The following is a 25,205-nucleotide window of genomic DNA, read 5'->3' on the forward strand; positions in this document are numbered from 1 at the left end:
TCAGCAACAGTATAAAACTGAAATTATTTGTATCTTTTTTCTTTTTTTTAAGACAGAGTCTCACTTTGTTACCCAGGCTGGAGTGTAGTGACATGTTCATGTCTCACTGAAATCTCTGCCTTCCAGGCTCAAACGATCCTCCCACCTCAGCCTCCAGAGTAGCTGGGAGTACAGGCATGCATCACCATGCCTGACTAATTTCTTTGTATTTTTAGTAGAGACGGGGTTTCACCATGTTGGCCAGGCTGGTCTCGAACTCCTGACCTCAGGTGATCCGCCATCTTGGCCTCCCAAAGAGGCTGGGATTACAGGAGCAAGCCACTGAGCCCAGCTATTTGTATCTTTTATGTTTCTTGGATAGTACGTTATGCTTTCTTTTTATAACATTAAATACTGTATATTACATATTAAATACATCTGATACATTCATACAGCTACAAAAAACAACAGAGAGAGAGAGATCCTCCAACCTGAGACAAATTCCAAAATACTATTATCTTAAAAAAGCGGCCGGGCACTGTGGCTCACGCCTGTAATCCCAGCACTTTGGGAGGCCAAGGCGGGTGGATTACCTGAGGTCAGGAGTTCAAGACCAGCCTGACAAACATGGTGAAACCCCATCTCTACTAAAAAATACAAAATTTAGCTGGGCGTGGTGGCAGACAGCTATAATCCCAACTACTCGGGAGGCTGAGGCAGGAGAATCTCTTGAACCCAGGAGGTGGAGGTTGCAGTGAGCCGAGATCATGCCATTGCACTCCAGCCTGGGCAAAACAGCGAGACTTGGTCTCCAAAATAAAAAAGGCAAGGTATAAAAATAGCACAGTATGCTGTCACTTGTGCAACATAAGGAGAAAAAGCAAATACAAGCATGTTTGCTTGAATACTTCTACAAAAATCAAAATAAAAAACCAAAAACAAAACTACTTGGTGAGTGTTCATAGATTGGGAGACTCAATATTGTTAAGATGCCAATTCTACCAAAAATAATTGATAGATTCAACACAATCCCACTCAAAATCCCAGCAGCCTATTTTGTAGAAACTGACAAACTGGTTCTATGTAAATGAAAATGCAAAGGACAATGAATAACCAAAATAACTGTTAAAAAGAACAGTGTTGGAGGACTTACCCTACCTGATCTAAAAACACTACTTAGCAACCAGTTATGCAATAATCAAGACCATTTAATATTGATGAAAAGAAACATATAGATCAACAGAACAGAATACAGTTAGATATAAACCCATGTGTACAGTCAATTCACCAAAGATGCAAAGGCAATGTAATAGGAAAAAGAGTTTTTTTCAATAAATAATGCTGCATACTGAATCAAAAACAAAAAGGCAAGAAAAGAGAAGGAAGTGTTAGATGAAACAGGCAAAACACACTAAGAAAGATGGTAGAAACCAGTCTAAGAATATCAACAATCATACAGTAATGTAAATAAATTAGGTAAGATACTGTCATGAGCGGTTAAAAAAAAGAGCAAAGTATAGCTATGTGGTTTACAATAAACACCTAAAACATTAAGAAACAGAAGGGGCCAGGCGCAGTGGCTCACGCCTGTAATCCCAGCACTTTGGGAGGCTGAGGCAGGCAGATCACGAGGTCAAGAGATCGAGAACATCCTGGCCAACCTCGTCTCTACTAAAAATACAAAAATTAACAGGGCGTGGTGGCGCGTGCCTGTAGTCCCAGCTACTCGGGAGGCTGAGGCAGGAGAATAGCTTGAACCTGGGAGGCAGAGGTTGCAGTGAGCCGAGATCATGCCACTGCACTCTAGCCTGGCAACAGAGCGAGACTCAAAAAAAAAAAAAAACACACACACACACAAAAAAGAAAGACTGATGGGAAAACGTATACCAGGCAAATGGTAATCAAAAGAATGTTGAGTGGTATGTGAACATCAGACAAAACAGATTTGTAAAGCAAAATGTGTTAATAGGAAAGTATATGATCAATAAAGAATTACAGGTGAAAATAAAAGGAAGATATATACTAATTCTACACTTGTATATACATCTAATAAAAGAGTCCACAGCAGGTCCTCCATTTCACTTCATTCAACATTATTTTGTTGTTAACTTGAGAAAATAAAATGATTTCCACCCAGGGCAACTGTCTGTGTAAAGTTTGCATGTTCTCTTCTTGTCTACATGGATTTTCTCTAGGTACCCTCGTTTCCTCCCACATCCCAAAGACGTGCATGGTAAGAGAATTCACATATCCAAATGATCCCAGTCTGAGTGACTGTGGATGTATGTGCCTGCAATAGAACGGTGTCCTGTCTTGGTAGGTAAAGTTTGCATGTTCTCTTCTTGTCTACATGGATTTTCTCTAGGTACCCTCGTTTCCTCCCACATCCCAAAGATGTGCATGGTAAGAGAATTCACACATCCAAATGATCCCAGTCTGAGTGACTGTGGATGTATGTGCCTGCAATAGAACGGTGTCCTGTCTTGGTAGGTTCCTGCCACATGTAAACCTGAACTGGAATAAGCATGGTAGAAAATGAATGAATACAAATGACTGTCAAATAAAAATTCATAAAAGTGGCCAGGTGTGGTGGCTCATGCCTGTAAACCCAGCACTTTGGGAGGCCGAGGAGGGCAGATCACCTGAGGTCAGGAGTTCAAGACCAGCCCAGCCAACATGACGAAACCCTGTCTCTAATAAAAATACAAAAAATTAGCCGGGTGTGGTGGCACGCGCCTGTAGTCCTAGCTACTCAGGAGGCTGAGGCACAAGAATTGTTTGAACCCGGGAGGCAGAGGTTGAAGTAAGCCAAGATCGCACCACTACACTCTAGCCTTGGAGACAGAGTGAGACTCCGTCTCAAAAAAAAAAAAAGTCATAAAGTATATGATACTCATACAAATACACGACAATAAACAATGCAGTATGAAAGTACTCAGTGAGCCCGCCATATTTGTTATCGTTTGTTTCTGAACTGTATGGTGGTAGGAAGTGCTCCTGACAATTTCTACTTTGCAAACATTTATTCCTGATTTAACCCAACACCGTGACTGCCATCACTCACTTATCCACCAAAACCTGGGTAAAGAATTATCTTAGTTGTTTTTATTATTCTTTTTAAAATAAATGTATAGTTCACATTTATGTCAATGTTTAATATTAGAAGTGTGTTGGGTTCTTATTGAGAAGTTTGGTGATGCTTTTATGACTGGAAATATGCAGTAGGAACTTAACTCTTCTTTGTATCAATTAGCCTGTAGTAAAACTGGTTTTATTATACATTGTTTCACTTAAAGTCAGTTTCCAAGAACCTATCAGGATGTTAAGTGAGGACCTGTTATGTTTCCATATGTGTATGTATGTATATATATATATATAAAAATAGAAAAAAATCGCAATGAAACTGAAAAACCAACACCTTAGTGGGAAATCAGTGCATCTCTCTGAAGTATCAATAGATTACAGGGACAAGAAAACTAGCAAAAATATAAAACCTTGTACCAAGGATACATATTCTTCTCAAGCACACATGACACACTTAAAAAAAAAAGGTTATTAATCCATAAATTATGTCTCAAAAAAAATCTCAAAGACTAGATGTCACATAAGACCACATTCTTCGATCCCAATGCAATTGAGAATCAATGTGAGAAGTAAGTTAGAAATCCCCACACGCTTTGTAATTTAATCACATTTCTAAGTAATTCATGAGTCAAAAAAATTATAGTAGAAAAATATTTGGATCTACATGGTAATTAAAATATTAAAACTTGTGTGAAGTTAAAGAAGTATTAAGAAGTAAAAATTTATAATATTAAATACTTATATCACAAAAGAAATGCCAATGTGAGTAAATATCCAGCTTAAGAAGTTGGAAAAAGAACAGCATGATAAACCCAGGATGAACTGAAAACAAAGAAAATATTAAAGAGCAAATCCATATAAACAATAACAACTGTGTAAAAAGGAAACAAAATGGCAGTTATGGCAAAGATTGTAAAAATGTGAATACTAGGAACAACTTTATGCCAATATACTTGAAAACTAAGAGGAAATTAAATTTTTCTAAAATACATAACACTGACCCAAGAAGAAATAACAATGGCTGTATGGCTCTATTAAAATATTGTTTTGTAGTTAAAAATCTCACAAGACCCAGATAATTTTGCAGATGAATTCTACTATATAGTCTAAGAATAAGTCATCCCAGGCATAAATACTTTCAGAAAACAAGTAACGTTGATAAAAAAACAAGACAAAAAGAATAGGGCCGGGCATGGTGTCTCACGCCTATAGTGGGAGGCTGAGGCAAGGTGAAATGCTTGAGCCCAGGAGTTCAAGACCGGCCTTGACAACATGGCTAAACCTCATCTCCACAAAAACATTCAAAAATCAGCCAGACATAATGCTGTGCACTTGCAGTCTCAGCTACTAGGGAGGCTGAGGTGGGAGGATCTGTTAAGCCCAGGAGGTCAAGGCTGCAGTGAGCCATGATTGTGCCACTTGTACTCCGGCCTGGGTGACAGAGCGAGACCCTGTCTCAAAAAAAGAAAGAAAAAAAGGAATAGGACAAAGGAAATTCCACAGATTGATCTCAATTTTTTAAATTTATGAAAAACACTAAACAAGATACTAGCAAATCTTAATCGAGTACTTTATCATGTTAACATGTTAAAGAAGAAAAAGCACAAGATTATCTCAACAATGGTGGAAAAAGCATCAAACAAAACTTTAACACACATTCTTGATTTTTTAAGACAGTTAGCAAGGTGGCTGATTATAAAAGCATCTTATAAAAATCAACTGCATTTCTATACACACCAAACACTAAATGTAATTTAAAAAAGAGATTATGTGCCGGGCACGGTAGCTCATGCCTATAATCCTAGCACTTTGGGAGGCCAAGGCAGGTGGATTGCCTGAGCTCAGGAGTTCAAGACCAGCCTGGGCAACATGGTGAAACCCTGTCTCTCCTAAAATACAAAAAATTAGCCAGGCATGGTATGCGCACCTGTAGCCTCACCTGCTTGGGAGGCTAAGGCACGAGAATTGCTTGAACCTAGGAGGCGGAGGTTGCAGTGAGCCGAGATCGCACCACTGCACTCCAGCCTGGGCGACAGAGCAAGATTCTGTCTCCAAAAAACAAATAAAAAATAAATAAAAATGAAAATAAGAAAGAGATTATTAGAGAAACTAAAAACATAAGGTATACTGGAATAAAGTTAACAAAAAGTATGTATGACTTTTATGATGAAAATTATTAAAATTATATTGCAAGACATTAAAGATCTAAAAAGAGGAGACATACCATGCTAATGTATGGACTGAATATTGTAAAACATTGTAAAAAAATTGTTAATCCCTCCAGACTGGTCTATAACTGCAATGTAATTCCAATAAAAAAACCCAACACAATTTTTGGAGTATGTATGTATACACGTACTAGGTCACATGTACAACCTGTCTCTTGCCAGGGGGAGTCTCAATTTAAACAGCTAGAATCAAGAGACTTGTTGAAGATAAAAGAATAAATTAGAAAATACCATACAGCAGTGAAAATAAATGAAATGCAACATAGATTTCATAAACCACATCGAGTTTTAAAAGTCACAGAAAGCTAAATATGTGTTTTTTCAAATTCAAAAACAGGCAAAACCACATACATATGTGATTTAAAAGTGGAAGAAAATGATAATGACATTCAACTTAGTGCTTAATTTTGGGGAAGAGCCAGGGATATAGGATAGGGAGGACAGGTATCCTATTTACCTATTTATAGTATATTTAAAGAACCAAATATCACCAGTAAATTGGATAGTACTGGTGATTACCAGGGTCTTGAAATTGCCTAAAAGTCTCCTGAAACTTCACTTTAACATTATGCTTGGTAACTTACATGCTTGTGGCAATATTTCATATGTGTCAAATGCTTCATAATAAAAAACTTTCAAATCATTAAGCCAGATCAGATTTCATAAAAACTTATCTAGAATATTTTGTAAATTCCTGTCAAGAGGTTTGCTTGTCCTGAGCTGAATGCTCAAGATAAGTTAGCTTTTGACACCTAACAAGCAAGCAATGTAGAAAAGAACAGCCAGCTGGTTTAAAGGCCAGAGTTCCCAGAAGCCCCTCAAACAGGCATCTCCCAGGAGGAACCACTAAAAACATATGGACAAGTAAGAAACTGATTATACAATGTATCATCTTATTTCTGTATAAATTGCCCTTTCGAGGTTGCCATTTTGAAAGACTCTTGGAATAGAAAATACTGCCATATTATTTCATCTCTACTTCCCATGAACATTCTGTATTATGCCTTTATGACGTATTTTTGGCACCTCATTTGTTACTTTTTTGAGTTTGGGGTGCTTTCACAGCAGGTTTGTTGCCTAAGCACCAAATAAGTACTCATGGCAGGGTACCTGATAGGCTTCAGCAGCTGAGGTTACCACCTGCTCCACCGCACCAACAACAAAGACTCCCTTCTTGATATGCTCCCTTAAGTACAGTCCAGCTGATGCAGAGTCCAGTAGGTCATATATCTGCTCGTTGTAGATTTCAATAAAGGAACACTTACAAAGGAAACTCTTTCCAGCTCCAGCCTGTAAAAAAGAAGCCTCGTTTAGATACATTATTTTCATGTGTTCATACCTAGTTTTCATGAGCATTAATTTTGCACTCGCTTCACAAGATGTGAATTTCCTATGCTATTATCCTTTAATACAATATAAGATACCTAAAAGTAAAAAAATCTGGATAACTAGTTTTTTTGTTTTGTTTTGTTTTGTTTTGTTTGAGACGGAGTCTCGCTCCGTCGCCCAGGCTGGAGTGCAGTGGCGTGATCTCGGCTCACTGCAAGCTCTGCCTCCCGGGTTCACGCCATTCTCCTGCCTCAGCCTCCCGAGTAGCTGGGACTACAGCTGCCTGCCACCATGCCCGGCTAATTTTTTGTATTTTTAGTAGAGACGGGGTTTCACTGTGTTAGCCAGGATGGTCTCGATCTCCTGACCTCGTGATTCGCCTCGGCTTCCCAAAGTGCTGGGATTACAGGCGTGAGCCACCGCACTCAGCTGATAACTAGTTTTAACACATCATTATATTTTACAGCTGCATCAAACTGTGGTCCCAGGCACCCTAGAGGCCTCCACTGTTGCCTGGGAGCTAATACAGGGGGAGGAGAATTGAGCAGTCCAGTTGGAAAATTCCATTTTTGTCTGTCTTGTATACTTGATGTCCTCATAAAGTTTTATTTGAAACAAGTGTTATGTTCTTCAAACGATTGAAAATAATTTATTTTAAAAGACTTTATAGGATTTTTAACCATAGAAATGCATGGTACTAAATTATTTCACTGCCACACAATTTGTGTGTCTAATTTCAGTGTTATAGATAAGTGATTTCTGCAAAGGAGTAAATGGTAAACCAATGTTATATATAAGTTTCTTTGGTACACAAGTAATGGAACATAAAACACTGATGGTTCTAAGCCCCGAATTCACCAAGCTACATCAGCACAACTGTGAGAAGGCCCAACCTGGGAGCCAATGCAAGAGGAAAGACCATATCCCCAGGGTGATGGAGCCATACCACACGTGGAGCACAAAGATCATGGAAGGCAGTAGCAGGTGCTGCAAAGGTGGTGAGGATGAGTCCATCACTGCTGGATGTCATGAGGATTTAGGGACACCCGCAGTCACCTGTGAGCCTAGGTACAGGTAGATGATTAGGCTTAGTGTATTAATGTATGTTTTCCTCAGTTGAGATTTTCTTTACCATTTCTCTCTTACAAAATCTTTTTTTGAGAGCCTCAGCAGCACTATTTTCCTTTCTTGTAAACCAGCAATTTGGGATAAAGGATAATGCATGTTTTATAAACTAAAAACTCAGTTGAGATAAAACAACTCAGAATCCTTAATATTATCCTCAGAATTGAAAGGTTTTTTTAATACCACACTAGTCTATTCATATTGTAGAGTACCATCCATGCTCCACCATGTATCATGAGCTAATTATCAGTAGCTACCTATTCAAAATTAGATATTTCATAGAACCACTTTATTTTTACATTAAGTTTTACCTTTTCTTTTTCACGATCAATTAAGGAAAACAAATATTCAAAACTTCGTGGGATTACTCCTCTCAGGTTATGAGAAAAATTATCAGATTCAGATGGTCCTAAAAAAATGAAAAAAATAAACATTGGATTTTTATTCTATTCCAAGAGTCTTTCAAAATGGCAATTTACACAGAAATTAGATGATACACCGTATAATCAGTTTCCTACTTGTGCTCCAAGCAAGTTAAATTTAGGTCTGTGAGAGAAACTGAAATTTTTCCAACTGCCAGGTACCAAAATCTGCAGGAAATCAAATAATTGTACTTTATTGCAGCACAGTTGGTCTCAATAGACCGACCTGTGCTCCAGGCCTTGGCCCCATACTGTGTGACCACAGGCTAATTACTAAATCCCTCTTAAGCTGCAGAGTTCTCAATTATAAAATGGGGATAATAATGGTAATAAATACCACATAGGGTTATTGGAAAGAATTAACTGAGAGGCCGGGCACAGTGGCTCATGCTTGTAATCCCAGCACTTTGGGAGGCCGAGGCGGGCGGATCACAAGGTCAGGAGATCGAGACCACGGTAAAATCCCATTGCTACTAAAAATACAAAAAAAAATTAGCCGAGCATGGTGGCGGGCGCCTGTAGTCCCAGCTACTCGGAGAGGCTGAGGCAGGAGAACGGCATGAACCTGGGAGGCGGAGCTTGCAGTGAGCCGATGGCGCCCCTGCACTCCAGCCTGGGTGACAGAGTAAGACTCCGTCTCAAAAAAAAAAAAAAAGAATTAACTGAGAGTGTAAAGGTAAAGCACAAAGCACTTAGAGCCATGTTAGTGCTTTAAACACATTAAGTACTAAAAATCAGGATTAGCTAGTTGATTTTTTTCAAATTAGGCAATAAAAGCCAAGCTGGTAAGAAAAGTACTATAAGAATATCTTACAAGATTTCCATGTAGACAGAAAAATGCAGAGTCTCTATTTTGTTACACTGGGAAAAGGAAGAGTGGATATGTAAATGGCAGGATCCTAAGGAATTCTAATTCAAGTTATAGCAATATTTACCAGAAAAATATATATAGCTAGAAAAGATCTAGATCTATTTAACAATCAAAATATTGAAGTATGCCTTAGAGACCAAAGGAACTAACAAAATGCTGATATGCACAAGAAAAATAGAGAATAAATTTTAAAATATAATAGTTGTCTTTGGTAGAAGGCCTTGTACCACACCTGGAATATTTAAAATGGTCCTTGTAACCTGTAGCTTAAGAAATATATAACAGAGGTAGAAAAATGCAAGTAAATAAATAAAGAGAATGAATATAGAACATGTAGATAATTTTACATCATTTTCCCATTGAAGAATATATTATACAAAGATCAATTTGATACAGTATGTTTGGCCCCAATTCTCATGTTGAAATTTGATCCCCACTGTTGGAGGTGTCGCCCGCTGGGACATTTTTGGGTCATGGAGTGTGGGGGGCACAACCCCTCATGAAAGGCTTGGTGCCATTCTCATGGGAGTGAGTTCTCTTACTTCCCAAAAGAACTAGTTGTTGGAGACAGCCTGGCACCTCCTCATCTCTCTCTCTCTGTCTCTCTCTCTCTCTCTCACTTTCCTCTCTCACCATGTAATCCCTGCATGCCCATTCCCCTTTGTCTTCTGCCATGAGTTGAAGCAGCATGAGGCCCTCACCAGAAGCCAAGCAGATGCTGGTGCCATGCTTCCTCTATGACTTGCAGAACTGTGAGCCAAGTAAACCTCTTTTCTTTATAAATTACCCAGCCTCAGGTATTCCTTTACAGCAACATAAATAGACTAAGACAAAGATTCAACAAATCTTTAATTACCTTCATCATCTCTTGCCTAACCCACTGCAGTATCTCCTAATCCTGCTCTATCCCCTAAGTCTTTATTCCATTTAGCTGCCAGAGTAATCCTTTTAATTATATATCAGATCATGTACTTCCTACTTGTTTATTTTTAAAAAAGAACACTTCCAATAATGTCACATCATATTCAAAACAAAATCCAAAATCCTCACCAGGGCCTATATGACCTGGCCTAGGGTACAGCTCCGACTTCCCATGCTACCAGCCCCTTATCCTGGAAAACTCCACTCTCAATGGGTCTTCTGCTGGTCTTCAAACATCCTTGGGTGTGCACCCACCTCAGGGCCTGTGCAACTGCTGTTCCTCTGCCTGTAAGATTATTCTCTTGGATAGTCTCATGGTTCACTTTCATTTCACTTAATAACTCCAAAGGTCACCTCCTGAGAGGTCTTTCCTGACCCACCACCTAAAATTGCACCCTCTACTTTTTTCCATCCCTTTACATTGCTTTATTTTAATTTATAGCACTTATTACCTCTGGCATAATTTCTAGAGGTGTATTTGCTTTTAATTGTGTATTCCCCCTGCCTGAGCATCAGAAGGTCCACAAGAGCCAGGACACTGCCTTGTATTCAAGTAAACCAACAGTGTCTTGAAGAGTGCTGGGCATACTGTAAGTACAAGTATTCAATTATTTGTTGTTGTTGTTGTTATAACCTCAGAGAGAGAGAGGAAGACCTTTCTTACTACAACTCACAATTCAGAAGCCATTAAAGAAGAAAAAGAAGCCAGGTGCAGTGGCTTCTGCCTGTAATCCCAGCACTTTGGGAGGCTGAGGCAGGTGGATCACTTGAGGTCAGGAGATCGAGACCAGCCTGGCCAACATGGTGAGACCCCCCCCCCCCCATCTCTACTAAATATACAAAAATTAGCCAGGTGTGGTGGCGCATGCCTGTAATCCCAGCTACTTGGGAAGCTGAGGCTGGAGAATAGCCTTGAACCCAGGAGGCGGAGGTTGCAGCGAGCCAAGATTGCACCACTGCACTCTAGCCTAGGCAACAGGGGGAGGCTCTGTCTCAAAAAAAAAAATAAAAAGAAGAAGAAAAAGAAAAGAAACAAATTCAGCCATGTAAAATAAAACTTTAGCACAGGAAAAAAAAACCTTAAGTAAGTCAAAAGACAAATGAAAAATCTAGAGAAAAATCTGGAATCCATATCATGGACAAAAGGCTAACTTCTCTGTTTTATAAGGAATATCCACAAATGATTAAGAAAAGATCAAGCTAATTTTTTAAATGGGAGAAAAAACTTTGAATGGGCATTTCAACAGACAGGCTATTGATATATCGAATTAAACCTATGAAAGGTATTCAGCTGTCAACAGAAATAAACACACAATAAGATAATACTATACATACTCAAGAATGGCTAAAATTTTTTAAATTGACAATTTCAAGTACATATAAGGAAGTGGAGCAACTGGAACTTCCATATACTACTGAGATAATCACTTCGGGAAACTGTTGGGCAGAATCCACTAAAGCTAAATATACATATATCCTGTGATCCAGCAATTCTCCTGGATACATATCCAACATATATTACTTCAAAAGACGCAAGAAAAGATGTTCACAGCAACATTATTCATATGGTTGAAAAGTTGAAATAATCCAAATGTCTATCAACAGTAGACTGGAAAATGTGTAGTATATTCATACAATAATATATTATACAGTAATGGAAATAAACTACTACTACATGCAACAACATGAGTGAATCGCAGAAACTTAACACTAAAAGACACCAGAAACAAAAGATACACAATAAAATATTATTTGTAGAGGATCAAAAACAAGCAATATTAATGATAAGAGAAATCAGAGTAATTGGCATTCCAGGGGACAGTTTTTGGTAGTTACTGACCAGGAATCTAGATCTGGTTAGTGGTTATACAGGTGTATAAACATATACAAATTCATTAAATCCTACTGAAAAACTGTTTATTCAGCACCACTCTGTGCCAGGCATTGAGCTGGAAACATAGCTGCAAACATGATTAACACATGGACCTTGCTAGCAAAGAACTCACAACTTGGCAGAAGCCTAGGGAATCTCCCTAATTTCAAGAGATCAACATCATATATAGAAATTATGCCTTTCCCCAAAATGTTGTAGGTTACTGTTATCACAGAAAGAGTAGATTAAGCCAACAAAAGTTAATCTTTACTTACCCATCATAGTAAATGTCTTCCCTGAGCCAGTCTGTCCACTGTAAAAAATGTTTTACATATTACTTTTACACATAAAATTAAAATACTCCTAGTATAATAATAGTGTATAAGTTTTCTCCACAAAAAGTTAGCTTATTTTCTATTTTTAAATTCTATTAGATAAAAAGTGAATGATCTGCCTCCTTTCTCTCCAATCTCCCTACAAAGAGCTAACCGCTGTTAATTGGCAAATGCTTCTATATTACACAAACATAGCCATCAGAGTTTTCATTTAATTTTTATTTACCAAAATTGGGATGATGCTCTTCCTACTGCTTTGCAACCTATTTTTCCCTTAATTTTAACTCAGATATCTTTCTAGGTCAGCAATAGAGGTCTGCCTCATTATTTTTAATAGCTACACAGTATTCCATGGGTTTGGGATCATGTAGCATCTTGCAGCACCATAATTTATTTAACCAGAATCAAATGAACTTTTGTTTCCAATTTTTGCTATGCTAAGTAATACAGCATTTCCTTTACTAAATTCTTTGTCTTTAAAAGATACTAAAATCTCTTCATTTAAATATACAGCAATAAAAAAATTCTTATGCTATAGGTTTTTGTGCAATGTCATATCTCCTGTTATCCCACTTAACAGAAATAAGAGTAACAAAAAACTAAAAGTAAAAACATTGAAGCCAGGCAGTTCCAGCTACTGAGGAGGCTGAAGTAGGAAGATGGCCTGAGTCCAGGAGTTCCAGGCTGTGGTGCACTAGAATCACAGCTGTGGATAGCCACTGCAGTCCAGGACTGGGCAACATAACAAGACTCCATCTTTTTTCAAAAAAAAAAAAAAAAGTTGTATTTTAAAGATGTCAATCAGGATATCAAAAGACTTTAGCTTAGATTCACAGCAAAAACAAAATTTTGGATTTACTTTTTCATTAAATGCCCCCCAAAACCAGAAAACAGTATGCTATAGTTTTTTACCCCCTTCTTCTGGAAGAAAAGAGGGAAAAAAGTTCTTCAGTAACTCAGAATGAGAAATGGATATTATTGAGTCCCCTACAAATAGGGTAATCCTATAGATTATTGTCCAAACAGGCACCTGAGAGTGAAGAGGACACTACTAATAATTACTTGACAATTGGTATTGTCCTCTGTAAACCAGACAGTATACCCACCCTGCCATGTATTACCTAGCTCTGTCTGCTGAGAAGGCCTAGAAGCAATGGCATTCCAATAGCAACAAACCAAACACACCTAGAGCCCAGATCTTGGTTTCTAAACACCATGCTCCAATAAAAGGAATTAGGGTTCACTGGTGAAATGGCTGATTCTAGGCGCAGGTCAGGGAAAACACAAGATGAGCCCAGAGCATCTTGTAGCATCATAAAGAAGGGGCTCAAAAAACAAAAGGGTGAGCTATAGCAAAGGGACACAAAAACCAACCTCAAGGAGGGCCCATTGGGCAAAGCTGGAACAACAGGAACAACAAGGTAAATAATTTTTAGTATTGGATTATAACCTAAAGAATAAAATAAATGCACATCCATAACATATAAAGAATTGAATAAATGTGGAAAACAGACAAATCTTTCTCTTTTTTTTTTTTTTTTTTTGAGGCAGAGTCTCGCCCCTGTCATCCAGGCTGGAATGCAGGGGTACAATCTCGGCTCACTGCAACCTCAGCCTCCCGGGTTCAAGTGATTCCTGCCTCAGCCTCCCAAGTAGCTGGGACTACAGGCGAGCACTACCGCATCTAGCTATTTTTTTTTGTATTTTTAGTAGAGACAGGGTCTCACCATATTGGCCTGGCTGGTCTTGAACTCCTGAACTCCAGTGACGCGCCTGCCTCGGCCTCCCAAAGTGCTTGGATTATAGGCGTGAGCCACCACGCCTGGCTGGACAAACTTTCTTACAAAAAAATGGTATATATATATAGATAGACAGATACTCTGCTCTACACTACCCCTCTACCTTGGAGTGTAATCCCGGCTACCTTGATAGCCAGGTGGGGACAATCTAATCATGAGTCCCTAAAATGAGAAAACCTTTTTTAGCTGCTGTCAGAGGGAGGTGTGACTAAGGAAGAAGAGTCAAAGAGTTACATGTTGTTGGTTTTGAAGATAAATGGGGCTGTAAGCTAAGTAATGTGGGTGGCCTCTAGCAGCTGAAAAAGGCAAAGAAACAAATTTTCCAGAAAGGAACAAGGCTGCCAAAAGAATTGCATCCTTGCTGACACCTTGATTTTAGCCTGTGAGAGACCCATGTTGAACTTTTCACTTACAGAACTGTAAGATAATACATTTGTGTTGTTTTAAGCCACTACGTTTGTGGTAATTTGTTACAACAGCAACAGGAAAATAATACAAGCATGTACTATGTATAAGGACACAGTCAACAACTTACTATGCAAAGATGGTACCATTATAACCGCTCATGCAAGACTCCACAATGCTTTTAGCCACAGTTGAGAATACAGACTCCTACAAACGTAACCAAACATATTAACATATCATAAAAATGAAAACATTTTTCCTAAATTACATTATACAATGTAACAGCAAAAATTGCTTAGTAATAACATGGAATCCACTACAGAAAAAAGGCTAAACTATCTAAGATGATTAAACTTTAAACATAATTACATCTATTAATCTCCTATACAAATATAGTTAAAGCACACAACTAAACTTTATACAGAATTTTGTAGAGCATATTGCATGTAGATATTGTACTGGTACTAGCATAAATAAATGGCTGTACATCTTCTTCAGTGATTTTTCTCATAAGTTTGCACTGAACAGTCAATACCTCCATTTTATTTTCATTTTTACCTATAAGGAGATGCAGTCTTATTAAGAATGCAAGAACTCCCAAACCTACACTGTTTATTTTTATTTATTTATTTTTGAGATGGAGTCTCGCTCTGTTGCCTTTAGTGCAATGGCGCGATCTCGGCTCACTGAAACTTCTGCCTCCCAGGTTCAAGCAATTCTCCTGCCTCAGCCTCCTGTGTAGCTGGGACTACAGGTGCGCACCACCATGCCTGGCTAATTTTTTATTTTTAGTAGAAATGGGGTTTCACCATGTTGGTCAGGCTAGTCTCAAACTCCTGACCTCGTGATCCGCCCACCTCCACCTCCCAAAGGGCTGGGATTACAGGCCACAGCACCCAGCCCTCGTTTTACTTATCCATTGGCCAGTGATGCTCCACATAAAAAAAAGATCCAAAGACCTAAATGTCGGCCCAAAAACATCCATATGTATAAGGGAATACTGAAGATCTGTGATGGGCTGCGTGAAGTGGCTCACACCTGTAATCCTAGCACTTAGGGAGGCCAAGATGGGAGGACTGCTTGAGGCCAGGAGTTCGAGACCAGCCTAGGGAACATAGTAAGACTCCATCTCTACAAAAAATTTAAAATTTAGCTTGGCATAACTGAGATTTATCCTGGAATGAAAAAAAATGAGCCAAGTATAGTGGCACATGCCTGTAATCACAGCTACTTGGGAGGCTAAGCAGGAGGATCACTTGTGCACTCCAGCCTTGGCAACAAAGCAAGACCCCATCTCTTACCAAAAAAAAAAAAATCTGTGATGTTCAGTATAGTAGCCATTAATTATATGTAGCTATTTAGATTTAAATTAATTAAACAAAACTTAAAAGTCGGTTCTTCATACACACTAGCCATATTAAAAGTGCTCAGGAGCCACATGTGACTAGTGCATCTGAGGCACTGAATTTTAAATTTGATTTAATTTTAATTAATTTAAACTTATACAGTCACATTTGGCTAGAGACTATTGTAACAGACAGCACAGATACAGAACATTTCCATCACTGCAGAAAGTTCCATTGGATAGCACTAACTAGGTCTTAATTAAGTTGGCCTTAATTAGAAAAGCAGTTGTTGACATCATGGTAATCCTAAATCCTTAGATTAGGTAGTTTAACGGTACTTCTCAGTCATCCACTGGCTCCAAAAAGTGCATCTTCACTAACCTCCAGTGCCTCAGATGCACGAGCCACACTTTTAATATGACTAGTGTATATGAGGAACCGACTTTCAAGTTTTATTTCATTAATTTAAATCTAAATAGCCACATATAACTAATGGCTACTACAATGAACATCACAGATCTCTTTTTTTTTAAGAGATAGAGTCTTGCTCTGTTGCCGAGGCTGGAGTGCAGTGGCACCATCATAGCTCACTGCAGCCTCAAACTCCTGGGCTCAAGTGATCCTCCTGCCTTAGCCGTCCAAGTAGCTGGGATAACAGGCATGTGCCACTATGCCCATAATTTCCTATCACTTAGTGGGAGAAAAAAAAAAGGGAGGCTTTTGTCATCTGCTACAAAGTTCGATGAAAAAAGGAGAATACTATTTAATAAAATTAGATTTAAAATATTTATGGAATGTTTCGGTCTCCTTATTTGAGATGGATGAAATTAAAAAGAGACCAGCCCAGAAAAGAAATTCTTTTTTTTTTTTTGAGACAGAGTCTTGCTCTGTTGCCCAGTCTGGAGTGCAGTGGTGCGATCTCCACTCACGGCAAGCTCCGCCTCCTGAGTTCATGCCATTCTCTTGCCTCAGCCTCTCGAGTAGCTGGGACTACAGGTGCCCACCAACACAACCAGCTAATTTTTTGTATTTTTAGTACAGACGGGGTTTCACTGTGTTAGCCAGGATGATCTCGATCTCCTGACCTCGTGATTTGCCCGTCTCAGCCTCCCAAAGTGCTGGGATTACAGGCGTGAGCCACCGCACCCGGCCAAGAAATGAAATTCTTAGAACTAATGAAGGCTTATATGTTCCAGGTAAAAAGTAAAGTTTCCAGCAAGGTGGCTCACACCTGTAATCCCAGCACTTTGGGAGGCTGAGGTGGGCAGATCACGAGGTCGAGAGATCAAGACCATCCTGGCCAACATGGTGAAACCCTGTCTCTACTAAAAATACAAAAATTAGCTAGGCATGGTGGTGCGCACCTGTAGTCCTAGCTACTCGGGAGGCTGAGGCAGGAGAATCGCTTGAACCCGGGAGGCGGAGGATGCAGTGAGCCGAGATCATGACACTGCACTCCAGTCTGGTGACAGAGTGAGACTCCTTTTCAAAAAAAAAAAAAGTTAAGTTTCTAATTATCATTACCTGAGTGGTATCCACATCTGCAACATGATCAAACGTGAAGGTCTTGGGCTCAGGGTTGGAGTGCAGCCGGAGACTCATGGAGGAGAGCACAGATAAGCATAAGTTCTGCTCTCCATCAGCTGACCCAGATCTTTCTGCAGGAGGACGAATTCGCACAAAAACTTTGATGGCATCACCTTCATTACTAAAGACAAAAAAAAAAGTAACAATTCATTTTATTGAAGAAGAAAGAAAACTGAAAAAGGATCCAAGTCTCATATTGCCTGTAATGTTTCTATAATGAGTTTCTCCAACAAAGTCCAAGACATATCCCATACAAATTTACCTCTTTTTTTTTTTTTTTTTTGAGATGGAGTTTCATTCTTGTTGTCCAGGCTGGAGTGCAATGGTGCAGTCTTGGCTCACTGCAACCTCCACCTCCTGGGTTCAAGTGATTTACCTGCCTCAGCCTCCCAAGTAGCTGGGATTACAGGGACCTGCCATCACACCCAGCTAATTTTTGTACTTTTAGTAGAGACAGCATTTCACCATATTGGCCAGGCTGGTCTTGAACTCCTGACCTCAGGTTATCTGCCCACCTTGGCCTCCCAAAGTGCTGAGATTACTGGCGTGAACCCCTGTACCCGGCCAAATTTATCTCTTTTTAAAGAGTCTCACATGACCTATACCTTTTACTTATTTACTTCACAATAGGCACCTTCACAACCCTTTACTTGAACTCAAAGGGAGTATGCGTTCATTTCATGGAGTTCCAAGTAGTGCTTGTCTCTCATTTCCCTCTTACTAGCAATAATAAATAAGTCATTCCCAAGGAGAATTATGCTATTGATTCTATCATTTTGCCTGGAAAGTGAGAGGGCAGAGGTAATATGCAATTTTCCCACATTTCCAGCTGGTTGAGGACTAAGTTAAATTTTGAAATAAGTACTCTTTACTATGCTAAATGGTTATTTTAAAAATATTCCATCCCTAGTCCTTTGGGAGCTCATCAAGAATATTTTTCTTCTTACCTTGGTTGGTTAGACTGACCATTTGTCACGCTGCGTAACTCAGCTAGAAAAAAAATAAAAAGTTATTAAAAGTCATTTAAATTGTAATATGGAAATCCTATTCTTCTGTAACATGCTCCTGGGTTGCCTACTACATTCAGCCTCCTCAGATCCCTGACTTTAACAATGCTGTGCTCCACAGCCCAGGCCTTGATCCTATTCTCATTCTATCCCAATCCATTACTGGTTATAACACCTACTCTCATGGTGATAGAGACAGGAGACAGCCAAATGCTGCCCAGGTCATTGTGCACAGGGGGCTTCCCTAAACATGCCCACGGTGAAAAATTCCATCCCTCAACACATGCACAGTAAGGGAAATAAATCAATGTGGAGTGGCTCAGACTAAGGGCCCACATGCACACTGGGAGAATGGGGGGGAACCACTGGGAATTTGTGCCTTATGCAGGGAGAGAAGCCTGGCTTCTTCAGCTGGTGTGTTGTGGCCTGGTATTCAATCTGTGAGGTGGGAGCCTGTTGGCAGGACCACCTTTTTTCATTGAGAGCTTTCTTTTAATAAATTCTGCTCTTCTCACCTTTCAGTGTATCCATGTACCTAATTTTTCCTGGTCATGTGACAAGAACCTGGATTTTAGCTGAGCTAAGGAGAAAAAATCCTGCATCATTTTGGTGGCCCGTATAAGAACATGAGTAAAGGTGAGTAAAATGTGAACCAAAAAATATTTTTCCCTCTCGTTTCTGAGCCTTCTTGTCCTCAGACTTTTTCTGAGGGTAGAGGAAACTATGCCCCCTTCTACCCCCCATCACTCTCAGGGGTTGGGAATGTTGGCCTCATTCCAACCCAGCCTTTCTGTGGCATTTTCCTTCTTTTTTTGAGACTGTAATAGCACCTATCTTTTCTTTTACAATATTGGGGGTGTTCCACCCCCAACCCAGTGGCTGCAGGCTCATGTGTAGGATGGACAGGCAAGTGGGGCGAGCGGCAGTTCCTTGCATCCCTCCCCTCCCGGGTTGGGCTGGGATGCATGGCCCAAGGGCCCCACTTGGCTGGCTGGCTAGGGTTCCCGTCACATGCCCACAGAGTCTTCCCCTCCCCTAGCCAAGGGGCCCAGCTAGGTCTAAGCCCCAGGGAAGAAACAGCAATTAAAGATTTCTCTCCCTGTTGCAGAAACTCATTTGCATAAGAATAAGAGGTTTCTTCCTTCAGACATCTTTCAAGCCCTGCATTTAAGATTTTTTTTTTTTCCACCAGGGATTAACTTTTATGTGAGAGACTTTTTTTTTTTTTCTAAAGATGTTTTACTAGGCCAAGACCCCAACTATCACTGTTTATATTCTCTGTAAGGTTTCAATTATGAAAAAGGATTTGTGAGGTTAGTCTTAAGCTGTAACCAAGCTGGTGTGCTTTCCATGTCTTTCTGTATGGCTTTGTCAGAAAGAGGGGTACCTTAGGATGGGATGCTGGCCTAGGACTCCATAGGTCCACTGTTCAAACCAGCCTGGCAAACCGGTCAATGGCAAACTTTGCTGCAGGCCTCCATCTTGTTTTATGTCCTTGGAAGCATGGCCTGTAACCACGTGCCCAGTGCTTTGTTTTAGCCTCTGCCATTTTACAATGGTGGCCTGGATTCAATCCTGGCTTAAGGAATGAGTCCTTTCTGGTTTGATATCTGTGTGACCTTAGCCATTTGTTGATTCTCTTCCCCTCCATGAACCACCTTGAATTTTCCTTTCTCTGAGCACCTGGGAGGTTACCTTTGGTAAAGTTTGGAAGTCAGAAATACTGGCCACTTTGCATGGCTAATGTCGGGTAATAAGGGACTTAAAAGGATTTTCTTAAAAAGCACTCAGTTTAATTGAAAGTGGATATCCAAGTTATAAGTATATTTAAAAGACCTTTATGTTTTCCCCTTCTTAGATCTTATTTTGCTGGGAAAAGGTTTTTTTCTCAGTCAATTGAATTCTTTTTCTCCATTTTATCTTGCCACTCTTAATGCATGCATGAGGGGCCCTAAGATAATTTCTGATGGCCTGAGACTCCTTGGGAAAAACAGAAAAGGCTCCATGGATTCCATTTTGGGAGAGACCTTTGTTTTCCTAATGGAGCCCCAGGAATTAGAGGTGGATGGATCCCTCTCAAAATCTGTTTTTGTCTTCTAGCTATACCTGTTTACTAGGCCCTAGAAACTACATGCTTTCCTAGCCCTGCTCTTAAAGGGCCCCACTCAGAGGCTAATTGTCCAGTTATGAAATTGGTGAACAGAAAATCTTACAGCTACTGGATCTTCTTCTGCCTGTGTAGTTATATATGTGTTGTGTGTGTGATCTCTATAAACAAGAGTTCTAATTAATTGGCCTAAAGGAAAATAAGCACTTAGATCAAATTTTTTTAAAGGAAAGAAGAGCTGTGGTACCATTTAGTTCACAAGACTTTAATCTTTGAGAAATAAAAACAGCCTTAAAAATTATTGGTAAAATGCAGATGTCATCAAAATATATATTTTTACCTAGGGTTAAAGGACTGTTTTGAATTAGATAAGATAAAGCTAAATGTTTAAACAAGTAGTGGAAGGATTGTAAAAATTGATCTTGCAAAAAAAATTCCTTGTGTGAACATACTGATTAAATTCAAAAAGGTATTATATGGCTTTTCCGTAAATTGAGCATTGAAATAAAAGCATAACAAGGTTCTCTCAAGGCACCAATCTGCTCTTTAGCTAAATCTGTAAAGGGTTATAAAAGGTTTTTGCTTTTTAGAATTTCTGAGTGATCATTTTTGGCAAAATAAATAACTTATGGTAATCTGGAATTCTATTTCATAAAATCGAATGTTTTAAACCTCTAACATATTCAACAGGCTTCCCAAAATCAAACTTCAGTTTCAAAATTGTCTTTTCTGACACCTGGCTTTTGGATGCTACAGAGGGCCCCTGGCACATCCAGAAGAGAGGTAAACAGGATTACCTGAAATGTTTAGGTACACGGGATTGCCAAAATAATGTTTAATCTTCTTCAGGTTATATTTTAGGGAATAATATTAATATATGTTCCAAAATTGTATAGGATTCCTAAAATTCTAGTGTCTGGCCATCAAAATGGAATCTGTGGTGCCTTTTCTGTTTTTTCCAAGGAGTCCCAGGCCATCAGAAATTATCTTAGGGCCCCATCATGAGTATATGCTATCAATCACAATTAAAGTTGTTAAGTTATTATAAACCACAGAGATAACCAAATTTATTTGTTAATTCTGTTCTGACTGTAAATACCCTGGACATTTTGTTATTCACAGACAATTGTTGTCTTGTTTTCATCCTCTTCAAAAGATGGTTTATAATCAGCCATAGAACTTTCATAGGTGCTCTCAAATGCAGGTTTCTGATAACTTTGGAGATTGTGACATTAGAATAAAGAAAAAACAAACAGGACTCATGAAGAGCTGAAATGTTCATGAATATCAAGCAAAACAAGAGTTAAATGGATGGACTTAATGAATACAAAACTGAAGTAATCTTTTTGACTTTTGCTTAGACCATTGCCAATCCTTGTTTTGACTTTCAGAGTGAAGGAAACATATTTTGAACTATTTACAGCCTTTAATAATTGAATAAGGTATACTCCTGTGAACAAAATTTGGAGCATGTTTGTCTCTCTCTCTCTGCCTGGCTTCTCCAGAATTTGGAAACTAGTTGTGAGTATTCTTAACTTATGACAATATAGTTGTTTGCATCAGTGCAATAAGATTCCATTTTCTTTGCAACAGGACACAACTGAAGACACTAGTTGTTTTACCAAGGCCTTTGACTGGAAGGGTATGCTTCCCTTTAAGGAGTCAAGCTTGACTTGCAGAACTGATAAAAGCTCCTTGGGAAAACTGGCCTCATACCTTGCCTACACAGTCCCTGTACAGGGTTCCTAATCTGCGGTGAGTAAAAAGTGTCACTTTTTAACAGGCCCAGGAACCCTATGCTCTTGGGACCTCAAGAAGAGAGTTTACCCAACTCACAGGTATTTGAGGGTAAAAACCCACAGCTGGGCTTGGCTTTAGAAAGTCCTATCTGAGATTCCTTGTGGAATAGAGTTCCATCAAAGCCAATCTAAAAGTCCTCTGTAAAAATAATTATTCTTCTGCACTTCATGCAAATAATCAAGCCAAGTATAAGACTAAAGTCTATCTTGCAAACAACTCAGTCCTATCATGGTTTGTTTTTAAGAAAACTGACGACTGCAAAGAGATAAATTATGTTTAAAAACTTATCATCATTAAATTTTAGACCCACTAGTTGTTTTCAAGTTTTTTGCCTAGTTCGTTTAAAAACTAACCCTGCTTATTCCTGTGATCCAACCAGAGATCTCCGACTACAGCCCAAAAGGAACAAAGGGGGATGGGTAATGTAAAACTCTGAATCAATATTCTAGTTCTAAGCAATTATCCTGCAAATCCTGCTAGGTGGTGGGAATAAATAGAGTGCCTGTCATCCAGAGGTTTCCTTTTTGGGAAAGTAAGACCAAGGGAGCTAACCAAAGCCAAGCTCCATGCACCCAAATCTTAGCAAACGTAACTATAGCCACCAGTTATCTGGGTGTGTCACAGGGCATCCTTTTCTTTCCCTTGGAGGAGGACTCCTTTCATAGCTTCACCTTAGCATTTGGCTTATGATAAGGAGTCCATACAACCCCTGAGACACATTTTTGGTCCCAAACTCAATTCCCAACTTCAGGTCAAAGCCCTAAGAAAAAAAACTGGATCTGAGGGATCCAGAGGCAGATGGTAACAGAAGTTAAAAAGCACAGCACAGGTGAGCATGACTAATTCCTGCCGATTAAGCCAAGCCTCCTGTTTCATGGATAAACATCAGGCTAGTATCCACGACATAAATGAGGTCTAGAGAACTTGAAGGCTACTGACAGCAGGGGAGATAGGGCGTACGTGGGTAAGAGTGGATATTTCCACCTCCTAGGACCCCCTGTTAACATGGGGGAAAGCCGCTTTGACATCCATGGGTGGCACCCCGTGCTGGTCACCAGGTCTTGGGGATATAAGGACAGAAGAAATAAAAAGGGGCACCTCACTTTCTCCCTCCCTCACCTACCCTGGGTATTCACTAGGAAGAGAAAGGAACCAGGGACACCTGCTCCCCTCTTTCTTGATGGATTGCCATTCATCTTCAGTCTGTAGCCTTTTTGAAAGCATCCTGAACCCCTGGGACTCCTTTGAAAAAAAATCCTTCCTTTTTCCTTTTCCCCTTGTGTCCTCTCTTCACAGATAGGTAATTGTGTCTCCTTACTACAGCACACTCCCCTTGGATCCATCCTCTAAACCGCGAAAAGTTAATTTCCCAAATCTTAAACTTGAGATTGGCTTAGGATTGGGCTCGGGGGAAGGGAACCCCAAAGACTAACAAGCCAGCAAAAGGGTAAAAGTTTTTTTTAACTTTTAATAATCGGGCTTTTGGCCTCCCTCTCCCTGTGCAAACCAGTAAAAGGCCTCAGGATTTTTGAGCTGTCCTTACCCCATCCTTGTTTTGTTTTGATACATGTTTTCTAATAACTCAGTTTGTCTCTTCTCGCCTTTAGGCCATCAAACTCCAGTTGTGCAACTGGAGCCTCAGATAATGGTCCCTTTTGCCAGGAACCTTTAGATTGGCCTCTTAGGGAGATCTGACTGCCATTTTCCCAACACAGCACCCCCTGTCAGCAGGAAGCAGTTAAGATTGGTCTTTGTCCTTATCTTTATTCTAAGGGCAGTTAGATGTACTTCTTTAGAGTGGGGAATGATAGAGACAGGAGACAGCCAAATGCCTGCCAGGTCACTGAAAAATTCTGTCCCTTAACATATGCGCAGTAAGGAAAATAAATCAATGTGGAGTGGCTCAGACTAAAGGCCCACATGTGCACTGGGAGAATGGAGTGGAGCCACTGGGAATTTGCACCTTATGCAGGGGGAGAAGCCTGGCCTCTTCAGCTGGTGTATGGTGACCTGGTATTCAATCTGTGAGGTGGGAGCTTGTTGGCAGCACACACTTTTTTTCACTGAGAGCTTCCTTTTAATAAATTCCACTCTCCTCATCTTTCGATGTGTCCGCGTGCCTGATTTTTCCTGGTCGTGCAACACGAACCTGGACTTTAGCTGAGCTAAGGAGCAAAAAATCTTGCATCAATGGTTTTTTTTTTCTTTTCTTTTCTCTTTTTTTTTTTTTTTTTTTGAGACGGAGTCTTGCTCTTCTGTCACCAGGCTGGAGAGCAATGCTGCGATCTTGGCTCACTGCAACCTCCACCTCCCAGATTCAAGCAACTCCCCTGCCTCAGCCTCCCAAGTAGCTGGTACTACAGGCGTGCACCACCATGCCTGGCTAATTTTTTGTATTTTAGTAGAGACGGTGTTTCACCATGTTGGCCAGGATGGTCTCGATCTCCTGACATTGTGATCTGCCCGCCTTGGCCTCCCAAAGTGCTGGGATTACAGTAGTGAGCCACCATGCCTGGCCTGCTTTTAAATACTAGGTACAAATTGATGATTCACAAATTTAAACCTTCTTCCTGGACTGCTCTCCTGAGCTCCACACTCTTACAACTTATTACCTATTTGATATCTCTAACTGGATATGCAGTGGGCAATTAATCAAATTTAATGTGTCCAAAATTGAGCTCCTGATCACTCCACCTCTACCCCAAATGTGTTTCTACATCTCTGTTAACTCCATCTTTCCAGTTGCTTAGGCCAAAAACCATATAGTCATCTCTGACCCTGTTCTTTCTCACTCTTCATATCCAATCTCAGTAAAGCTTTGGCTCTAATTTCAAAATATACCCACAATCCAACAACTTCTTGCCAAATCCACTGCCACAGTGTAGAACCAAGCCAGCAACATCTCTTTATTGTGTTATTACAACAGTCTTTCTGCTTCTCTTTCTCCCCTACTCTCATCTTTTCTCAACCTAGCGGGCAGAATAATT

At 39.7% G+C, this 25,205-nt stretch overlaps 1 protein-coding gene across 4 annotated transcripts in view; it reads right to left on the bottom strand.

The window, feature by feature from the left end:
- Window positions 1–25,205, bottom strand: part of KIF15 (kinesin family member 15) — an 89,734-nt gene that overhangs the window by 59,111 nt on the left and 5,418 nt on the right. For 3 of the 4 annotated variants that reach the window (XM_024244811.3, XM_024244812.2, XM_054550927.1), the window contains exons 2-7: window positions 18,252–18,294; window positions 17,242–17,425; window positions 14,502–14,578; window positions 12,108–12,145; window positions 8,057–8,154; window positions 6,402–6,581 (exon numbers count right to left, since the gene is read on the bottom strand). In XM_024244811.3, coding sequence (XP_024100579.1) covers window positions 6,402–6,581; window positions 8,057–8,154; window positions 12,108–12,145; window positions 14,502–14,578; window positions 17,242–17,425; window positions 18,252–18,294 — 620 coding nt within the window. Of the gene's footprint in view, window positions 1–6,401; window positions 6,582–7,566; window positions 7,684–8,056; window positions 8,155–12,107; window positions 12,146–14,501; window positions 14,579–17,241; window positions 17,426–18,251; window positions 18,295–25,205 lie in introns of those variants that run through there. The other variant, XM_063722542.1, reaches the window with a different exon arrangement.

The sequence above is a fragment of the Pongo abelii genome, chromosome 2, assembly GCF_028885655.2.
Source record: "Pongo abelii isolate AG06213 chromosome 2, NHGRI_mPonAbe1-v2.0_pri, whole genome shotgun sequence".
Taxonomy (NCBI): domain Eukaryota; kingdom Metazoa; phylum Chordata; class Mammalia; order Primates; family Hominidae; genus Pongo; species Pongo abelii.